This window comes from Epinephelus lanceolatus, chromosome 20 (assembly GCF_041903045.1).
Source record: "Epinephelus lanceolatus isolate andai-2023 chromosome 20, ASM4190304v1, whole genome shotgun sequence".
Taxonomy (NCBI): Eukaryota; Metazoa; Chordata; class Actinopteri; order Perciformes; family Serranidae; genus Epinephelus; species Epinephelus lanceolatus.
In genome coordinates this window covers 16,513,381-16,523,744 of record NC_135753.1, presented here as the reverse complement: position 1 = coordinate 16,523,744, position 10,364 = coordinate 16,513,381, and the positions used below count along the sequence as shown (strand labels likewise).

Below are 10,364 nucleotides of genomic sequence, written 5' to 3'. Positions count from 1 at the left end.
AAACAGAAGTTGCAGGCCCAAAAACAAAACCTTTGGCTTAATGATGCTAAAATGCTAAAACTATTTCTTGTAGCTGAGCTCATTTCGAAGAAACTAAACTGCCTCAGTGTGTGTGTCACTGTGTGTATTTAATCAGGCTGTGAGATCTACGAGGTTCTTCCTCATTGTCTGTTCAGTGGTTGAGCATGAGAAGATAAATTTCTCTGAAAACCCAAACCTTTGCAAAAAAGAAAAAGAAAAAAAAAAGAAAACCCTTCCCCATCTGGAGACGATGATGCGAGATAAGAGATCAAACCTGACAAGGCGGATTGTAGAAAACAAGAGTTCTCCTTTTAATTCCTCCAGCCACAGCATACTGTCCATTTACAGTACAGACTCCCAATTTTAATTTGATTTTGCACACATCACAGTTTAAAGTTTTCAAATGAAAAATACAACACAACTATGAAAAAAAGACATATGCACAAATTAAAACCTATAAAAAATATAAAAACAGTACTCTTAAATCTCATTTCGACAAGTACCATTTCAACAACATAATGCACAACAGAGCAGACAAATTAAACTGAACCATTAGTTTTTTTAAATAGAAGGAAAAGACATCATTTCATCATGCAGAGGATGTAATATTAAATAACGAATCAAACAAAAATAATATATACTTCTCTATATATCTCTCTCTTTTAAATTTTCAAGTCAAAGCACTCCCGTCCCTTATAGAGGGAAAACAAGGTTTAAAAACACCAGAGGGTCCACAATGCTTTCATTAGCTGCCACTGTCGCATGGCCTTTATATCGAAAACATTACATCTCAGCAACATCTTTTTGGCACAGAAAAAGACGTTCATAATGGCAGTAGCATTTTGCATTATAAAAGAGGGCGGAGCTGTAGCTCTTTTTCTGTTATAAAATAAAAAAAGCAACAAAAAACAAAAAAGAAAACATTCTGTGCACCGACATCAGTCAGGAGAGTGGCGTCTCCCCCCAGCAGGGTGTGAGGCAAGCAGTTGTAGCAGCTCAGTCCTACTGCAGCATGCTCTTGATAGTCTTGTTGGTTGATTCATCATTCAGATGCTTAGTTGTGTACCTGCAGGAAGAGGGGTAGAGATCATTCACTGAAGTAAAATCACAACATAGTAAGTCCTGAAGGCTTTGAGGAGAGGGATATTATCTATTCTTAAGTACTCTTGGGGAGCTGCTCTGTAACATATCACAATTAGATGGTTGAAACCTGAACCTCCAACATACAACATCTGAAATTGTGTGAGATGGTAGACCCATATTTATAAAGAAATGAAATCCTGCACTTGAAACTGTTAATGCAACAAGAGAATTCAGAGACTCTAAAGACATTTTGCTTGTTTGTGTTCCATCTTCTTTCAAGGCCTCTGCATTTTATATCTGCCTCCTCAGATTTTATGTGCATCCTACTGTACTTAACATTTTTTGTTTGAAAAAATACTAGGATTAATCGTGGTTGTATGCCTCCACAAGTAAAGTAGCAGTTTACATCCATGTGTGTCCAGACTCATATGAAGCCATGACAGCAGACAATGCCTCAAATATGGATGTTGCTGTAAAGAAGCTACAAATTCTAAAACATGGATACCTAATGCACATCTTTAAACTGGCAGTACAGAAGATAAAACAATCAGCACGGTTTCAAGGTGGACACCAAAGATTAGTGTCACCAATTTGAAAATTGTTTTTGCAGAACATTATGATGGCACAGTGAAGCTGACCTTTGACCTATTGGATACAAAATGTCATCACTTCATTATTTTATCCTGTGAGACATTTGTGTGAAATTTTGTAAGGATTAGCTCAAATATTCTTAAGTTATGGCCAAAAACATGTCTTATGAGGTCACAGTGACCTTAAACTTTGACCACTAAAATCTGATCTATTCATTGGTGAGTCAAAGTGGACCTTTTGCCAAATCTGAAGAAATTCCCTCAGGGCGCTCCTGAGGTATTGCACCCATGAAAACGAGACAGACGACCCCAAAACATACTGCCTCTGGCCACCAGTGTGGAGGCACAAAAATTGGGTAGATGTCAACACAAACTTTGTGAAGACACTGATGGAAGCTGTTTCAGCTACTGTTTGTAGTGGTTGTTTGTCTCTGTTTGCTCTATTGTTAGTCTCTATGCCTGTAATAGAGTGCTGTGTTGTGTGTTTTATTCCTCAAAAGCCTAACAAGGGACGAGGTCTGCAAATGAGCCACAGCTTCAAGTCCTATGCACATTGCATCATTTGCATTTTATGTAAATGTTAACAATGCCTACTTGTATTGTCCCTGTCAAATAAAATAATAAATAAATAAATACATGTAAAAAGGGGTCTTAACTAGACACTTTCTTTTGGACAAGCCAAACAGGTTGGACACCACTGGTAAAATCTATAACCATGTATTTATAGCTGCAGTGCAGTACAATATCCCACTTTAAAATGTGGTGGAGTAAAAGTATGAAGGAGCATAAAATGGTAAAATTCAAGCACAGTACTTAAACAAATCCTCAGTTTCCACCGCTGCTTATATCTACAATATTTTGTCATCTTCTGTCAGATCAGAGATGAAACCACTGAATGAAAATCTGGCGATTTGTGCACGCAAATGACTTCATGCGACCGTGTAGTGTCGACGTGCCTTGGGCTCCGATACACAGAGAGAGAGAGATACAGATGTTAGGTCGCCACAGAAATGTCCCCGGTCATCTCGAGCAGCTCTAAGCAAGGCGAGGCAGCTAAAAATTTGGGAGGCTGTAAGGGGGCAGAGGTGTCAGATGTAATCGGCCTTTCTGGAGAGTCTTCGACACCCAGCCCAGATCTGGCACCGAGGGCTCACAGCTGAGTCCCTGCTGGACTGTGGAGAGAGTGAGTCACTGAGGCCTGACTGCTGCTCATGAACAGACACCAGGATCATTCAGCTCACAGCATGAGCAGCCTTCTCCCTTTCAGTCAAAGCCATGACTGTGGCTACAATCACATTACATGCTGGGCTGTGGGGGGAAAACTCAACTTGATTTCAACATAAGCTTACCTGAGAGCATTGAGAAGGCCTTCTACGCTGTTCGGAGGCTGATCTTTGAGGACTTTGATGCAGCCTTTCATCTGTGGACAGGAAACACATTGTTAGCTTCATATAGAGAGCTGTGAAGAGGGACAGTGGAGGGAAGGTGGCTGGTCAAGTACAAGGTACTTCTATTTTCCTTGAATATTTTCATTTTATGCAGGTTTGTACTTCTGCTCCACTACATGGAGAAGGTTGTAAGGTTTTTGAATGCAGGACTTATACTTGTAGTGGAGCATTTTTACAATGTGGTATTAGTGCTCTTACTTAAGAGAGGATGTGAATACTTCTTCCAACTCTGAACATTAATGCTGGGACAATATGCGCGGCTTCCGATTGATACCATCACTCTTCTCGGGTGCCTATTTGATGTGAATTGCAACAATCAACCATAAACAGAGCTTCAATAGCAGCTGTAGCAACTTGAATCCAGCCGGGGCAAACCCAAGCACTGGGGTTCACAGCCAGCTGGGTCTAATCTGTGTAACTGCAGCAACAGAAGGTTTGGTGATCCGGCACTAGGCTGGCTGAATTTGATTTGTTAGTCGAGCAGCTGAGGGTCTGTCTCCTCAGTAGAGCTCTAATCTGGCCCAAAAAGTCTGGCCTGACCCCACATGAACCCACGCAGTTTCTGTCCAAGCTCGACCTGAGCCCAACCTAAGGCAGGAGTTTTACTCTCATGCCCAATTAAGAAGCCAAATTTTTACTGTAAAAATTATGTCATGTTGTGTTATGTCATATATTTTTCTCTTAGTTTTCATCCTTATCTCTTGCGCACACTCTGTCTCTTACCCTCTCGTCTCTTCTTCTCTCAATTCAATCAACTAAAACGTCTGCAATTTATCAACAAGATCTGCCCATTTCCGAAAATAAAAAAGAAGAAACGGTTAATTGGTGAGAATTGGAGAGACTCAAGCCCATGGAAAAAAATGAGAAATCAAAGCGCAGCTTGCGTCGGGGCCCAGTCAGGCTCGGGGCAGAGTTAAAGCTCTACTCCTCGGACCGTCCATAATTTTCAGATTCCTTGCTTCAGCTTTGTTTTTCTTGAAACGGTCACCTTACTCATAGACTACCACAATAAGAGTAGCAACTTATTTCAACCTCTGCATTTGAATTATATCAATCCAGGCATTAAAAAGTCAACTAAAAATTGTAAAACAGAATAATGAAAAAAAAAAAAAAAAAAAAAAAAAAAAATCATTTCCCCCCCACCCTACTGAACATGGCTGTACTCACATCAATTTTGGACGACTTTGCGAAAGCTCCTACAGGATGAACGTAGTCATACAGGATAATGACACCGACCATCACCCGGAGGCAGAATGACACCGTCTCCTCACTGGTGAACCGGCTGCGGTACTCCCTGAAAAGACAGGACGCCATTATATGATGCATGAACACAAAGAACAAGAACTGAAGGAGCTTTTAATACTGCAGGAAGTCACTTACGGTGTTTCCAACATGACTTTACACACACTCGCCATTGTGCTTAAGCAGTCTGTTGTATTCTCGATGGGCAGGTTCTTGTTCTGTAAATAAATAAATTAATATATAAGCAGAAAAGCTAATGAGAGGATGCTACTTCATAGGTGCTCAAAGTGCTCACTGCTTTCTCCCATCACTCTCACCTCTGATACAAATTTCGTCGTGCCGTCGCTTAATGTTTTCAGCATGGGTGTGGCATCGGCGTAGAACAGAGATATCCGATTGGCCAGTTCATTGTTGACTTCATTTTCACCCTCCGCCTGACAATCATTTAAAAAAAAAAAAGAAGACATTTTATTGTGAAATTCCATTTTTTTCTTGCATCTCTTCAGGTCAAAGTTCAGGCTCTGCCACCAAACAAATCCTGAAGCTCATGAGGACTCTTTATCCCACATACACAGTCATTGAAACAGCCATCCTGATGAGCTGAAGGGACGACTGCCGCAGCAAACTTTCTCTCCCAAAATAACTACTATCCTGAATGGTCAAAAATAGTTTACAGAGGCTCTGTGAGGAGCATACATGAAGAAAACACCACTGATTTTATCTATTGGTTCATTTACTGATTTCCTCTGCCCACTGTAGCTCTATGTGCCCATTGTGAAACTGAACACCACGACCTTTACAAATACAGCTTGCATGTTCACAACAAATAGAAAGCTAGTATAGTCTCTCAAAATCTGGACTGAACTCAAAATCAATGCAGACCTTCCCACATAACACTTCATATATTACATAGGAATATATCTGCCTCTGGTTGAGCACTGCATGTGTTACTGTATCCACATTCTAAAGGGATACTTTGCCAATTTCCTCTGTATCACAGCAATGTGGGTAGTATGTATTAATGATCTTACCAGCGCCAAGATCTCCCTATGGGACGACTTGTTTTGCTGGCTGTTGCTTGAACTACAGATTGCATTTCCTCTTTTTTTTTTTGTATACTCGCCGCCACCACGGACACAAAGATTATAGAAGCGTATCGAGACAGAGAGCTGCTCCTCTCTCTCTCTCAAACACAGACCAACTGAGATTAAACTGTAAAACTAAGCAGTGCTGATTATATATGAGCTGAGATCATGTTACTGCATCAAAAGGGACAAGCTTGCATTGCGTCTAATGGTCCAGTATGGCGCAGTGCATTCTGGTAACTGTAGATTTTCCACCTCTTGAGCAAAAGCAAATGCCACAGCCCCTTTTCTCTGTTTTCTCTGGTCATGTGGCACCTATTGCAAAAGTATTAACCTTCTTCTACTGCACAGACAGCACAGTTTTAAGAAAAGACCATCTTGTGACGCTAATGTTAGCAGCGAGATGTTATCAAAGTTTGCAAAGAAAAGGAAAGTTGAAACGACGAGAGAACGAAGGAGAAATGGAGTCCAGAGCTAAACCTGAGTGTTCGTAATGCAGCTGACAAAATGAACACCTGGATCAGCATCTCACACCTTTTGTGGACAGGTTCAAGGCTCTGTTTAGAGGGAAACTGAGTCAAGACCCCTCGATGTCTTGTTAAATGTGTCTAGTTTTTGTTATGGACAATGTATTGACATTTATTTAGTCTGTGTGGATTAATATGTTGACATTAGTATATCTAGTAATGCTGCAGCTGTAGACTACTCTTCACTGTGAAATGACAATCCTGTTATTAAAATATATAATCAGCTAATTCCATTTGAACCTCTTAAAGAAAGCATGAAATATAAAATTTTATCTGGAAATATTAGAAGTTTTGTTCGGCGTCACGCTCGTCGTTGTCGTGCAGCTCCAATAGATTGCACATAAAAAGGAATTTAATTAAATAAAGTCATAACTGAGGAACACTGATATGAACCCCATCACTGAGCCCTGCTGCTCCTCCTGGTTTCCCAGCTGACTAACACATCCTGCTGCTTTATAGTCTCAGACTGAACGAGACATTGAAAACACCTGGCGGCTAACAAAGAACAAGGTATCTCTTGAACAGCCTGTTCTAAATTTGTCTGCATATTTAAATAATAAGATCGTTTCCTGCCTTCTTTTTTTTTTTCTTTTTTTTTTTTTTTTGAGAACACTGACAGAATATGAATAATCTCCCAAAAATTTCAAACCAATTCATGTTTTAACAAATGATGACATATGAGCTCAAAGACTTTGTTACCGCGGGGACAGATGTGTTTCATCTCAGATGTCTGAATGATTCAGTTGTCTGAGTGGTGACTAAAATGCGTCTGCTGCTGCGGTTGTGTGAGAGGACGGCAGCCTGAGCATCTCTCAGCAGTGACAGGTCCTAACGACAACTTGTCTGGGCCCATTTGCCTAATGGCACATTCTGGTTTGGAGAATAAGACCTCCTGTCAGACGGTCGAAACTAAGAGCAGTTTGTTCTGCGCACACAGGGACGCTGGAATCTCACCATTTCCTGCATTAAAAGTATCTTTTAAATGTCCTTGAAGATGCTGAATAAAGATGCATCTGGTGAAGTGTAGCACGCATGATATAGGGGAGTGGATGTGTCCTTGAATTTCCTGTGAAAGCTATTGTCTGCAATCAATACAGGAAACATCCAACACTCTAATAGCATTGGGTCCGTTGGTTGGCACTTTAACCACAAACAATATATCAACTTAAAGGGACAGTTCACCCTAAAATTAAAAATACATATTTCATCTGTAGTGCTGTTTATCAGTCTAAATTGTGTTGGGATGAGTTGCTGAGTGTTGGAGATATTGGCCGTAGAGCTCTCTCTCTTCTCTCCAGTATAATACAACTAGATGGCACTCGGCTTGTGGTGCTCAGAGCACCAAAAGAAACTCAAGAAAATCTCAACAGCATTGTCTCTTTGTAGAAATCATGACCTGCCGTCTAGCTCCATTATATTCCAGAGAAGACAGACATCTCTATGGCCAATATCTCCGACACTCAGCATCTCAAAAACAATCTAGAGTGAGAAAGAGCACTACAGGTAAGAGGAGAAATAGGTATTTTTGACGTGAACTGTCCCTTCAAGGTACAGCGGGAGGTCATTAATTTGGTCCACACTGAAAAATGTGTCATTTTAGATCAGACCTTGTAGAGCTGTAAACATGAAGTCATATGGACTGATTGATTGGCCAGCTGTGGTGATGTCATCCTGCATCCATGTAGAGCAATCAAAATCTTAATTCAAATGCACAAATCTTAAACGCACCGCTATTTTTAAAAGGGTTTTATTGTCTTGGGTGTGATCTGCTGTACAGACTCCACATGACCTGTACTTAAGCGTTTCATCTCTAGAGGGTTTGGGGCCATGCTACTGATTTGGGATCAGTTTCTGCCGCCACGCACCGCTGCCCAACACTCTGTGCTTCAAACTCCTTGAAACTCCCCGTGGGGCTCCGACTTCATGTTGCGAGATGCTTCCTGCCACACTCGTCCTGACTCTGGGCAGCTCTAACAGTCTGAAAACTTCAGCCATCACCCCTGCCTTTCTAACTGATGGGAGTCTGAACTGATCCGGGATTATAATGAGAACTGATGGCTTTAATCAGCATCAGGTCTGAGCACAGATGAATCACGATGACTCATATTTTTGGTATTTGATCAGGACCAGCGTCATGGAAACATTAAAGGAATACAAAACCAAAATTTACTTTTTTTAAATAAAATAATCTCATCAGACATATCTGCTGAATCTAATGATAGCTGACATACATGCTACCCTTGTTTGCATTGGTCAGTGGTGAACTCTAAGTATATTAAGTACTGGACTTAAAGGTTTACTATGCAGGATTTTCCGAAAAACAATATATGGACTCATACAAAACTATTCTCTCTCAGTATGACCCACTTATGACCCACTAGAAGTGCATGGTGGTGTATTTATCTGCAGAGACTCTGCCGTCTGCCGATATTTTCTTCCTATTTTGCTCTGTACAGGATGTTCCTGAGTACAGTACAGGCCAAAAGTTTGGACACACCTTCTCATTCAATGCGTTTTCTTTATTTTCATGACTATTTACATTGTAGATTCTCACTGAAGGCATCAAAACTATGAATGAACACATGTGGAGTTATGTACTTAACACAAAAAGGTGAAATAACTGAAAACATGTTTTATATTCTAGTTTCTTCAAAATAGCCACCCTTTGCTCTGATTACTGCTTTGCACACTCTTGGCATTCTCTCCATGAGCTTCAAGAGGTAGTCACCTGAAATGGTTTTCCAACAGTCTTGAAGGAGTTCCCAGAGGTGTTTAGCACTTGTTGGCCCCTTTGCCTTCACTCTGCGGTCCAGCTCACCCCAAACCATCTCGATTGGGTTCAGGTCCGGTGACTGTGGAGGCCAGGTCATCTGCCGCAGCACTCCATCACTCTCCTTCTTGGTCAAATAGCCCTTACACAGCCTGGAGGTGTGTTTGGGGTCATTGTCCTGTTGAAAAATAAATGATCGTCCAACTAAACGCAAACTGGATGGGATGGCATGTCGCTGCAGGATGCTGTGGTAGCCATGCTGGTTCAGTGTGCCTTCAATTTTGAATAAATCCCCAACAGTGTCACCAGCAAAACACCCCCACACCATCACACCTCCTCCTCCATGCTTCACAGTGGGAGCCAGGCATGTGGAATCCATCCGTTCACCTTTTCTGCGTCTCACAAAGACACGGCGGTTGGAACCAAAGATCTCAAATTTGGACTCATCAGACCAAAGCACAGATTTCCACTGGTCTAATGTCCATTCCTTGTGTTTCTTGGCCCAAACAAATCTCTTCTGCTTGTTGCCTCCCCTTAGCAGTGGTTTCCTAGCAACTATTTGACCATGAAGGCCTGATTGGCGCAGTCTCCTCTTAACAGTTGTTCTAGAGATGGGTCTGCTGCTAGAACTCTGTGTGGCATTCATCTGGTCTCTGATCTGAGCTGCTGTTAACTTGCCATTTCTGAGGCTGGTGACTCGGATGAACTTATCCTCAGAAGCAGAGGTGACTCTTGGTCTTCCTTTCCTGGGTCGGTCCTCATGTGTGCCAGTTTCGTTGTAGCGCTTGATGGTTTTTGCGACTCCACTTGGGGACACATTTAAAGTTTTTGCAATTTTCCGGACTGACTGACCTTCATTTCTTAAAGTAATGATGGCCACTCGTTTTTCTTTAGTTAGCTGATTGGTTCTTGCCATAATATGAATTTTAACAGTTGTCCAATAGGGCTGTCGGCTGTGTATTAACCTGACTTCTGCACAACACAACTGATGGTCCCAACCCCATTGATAAAGCAAGAAATTCCACTAATTAACCCTGATAAGGCACACCTGTGAAGTGGAAACCATTTCAGGTGACTACCTCTTGAAGCTCATCGAGAGAATGCCAAGAGTGTGCAAAGCAGTAATCAGAGCAAAGGGTGGCTATTTTGAAGAAACTAGAATATAAAACATGTTTTCAGTTATTTCACCTTTTTGTGTTAAGTACATAACTCCACATGTGTTCATTCATAGTTTTGATGCCTTCAGTGAGAATCTACAATGTAAATAGTCATGAAAATAAAGAAAACGCATTGAATGAGAAGGTGTGTCCAAACTTTTGGCCTGTACTGTACATCGTGCAGGTGAGGTCGGGACTTTAGAAGAAGTTAGTAAGCGGGTGTCAAACTGTAAGCAGCAAGCGTCCAGGAGGTAGCTATGGAAAGTGCTGCAAAACAGCACTGCCTAAACGGCAAACTGACAATTCCTGCATTGTTTACCTAAGAACAATTTTGAGATACTTGTACTTAACTTACTTTTTATTCTGCTACATTTATTTGACATCTTAAGTTACTTTACAGATCTAGATTATTAATACAAAATATAAATCAAATAAGGAATT

The 10,364-nt window shown here is 41.2% G+C and overlaps 1 protein-coding gene across 1 annotated transcript in view; it reads right to left on the bottom strand.

Moving 5' to 3' along the window:
- Positions 1-308: 308 nt before the first annotated feature.
- The window catches only part of fam49bb (family with sequence similarity 49 member Bb), a 46,612-nt gene continuing 36,556 nt past the window's right edge, over positions 309-10,364 (bottom strand). Inside the window, exons 8-12 of the mRNA XM_033639347.2 lie at positions 4,702-4,818; positions 4,523-4,602; positions 4,310-4,436; positions 3,044-3,114; positions 309-1,087 (exon numbers count right to left, since the gene is read on the bottom strand). Of these exons, the coding sequence (XP_033495238.1) occupies positions 1,024-1,087; positions 3,044-3,114; positions 4,310-4,436; positions 4,523-4,602; positions 4,702-4,818 (459 nt within the window). The 3' untranslated portion in view covers positions 309-1,023. The remainder of the gene's footprint in view (positions 1,088-3,043; positions 3,115-4,309; positions 4,437-4,522; positions 4,603-4,701; positions 4,819-10,364) is intronic.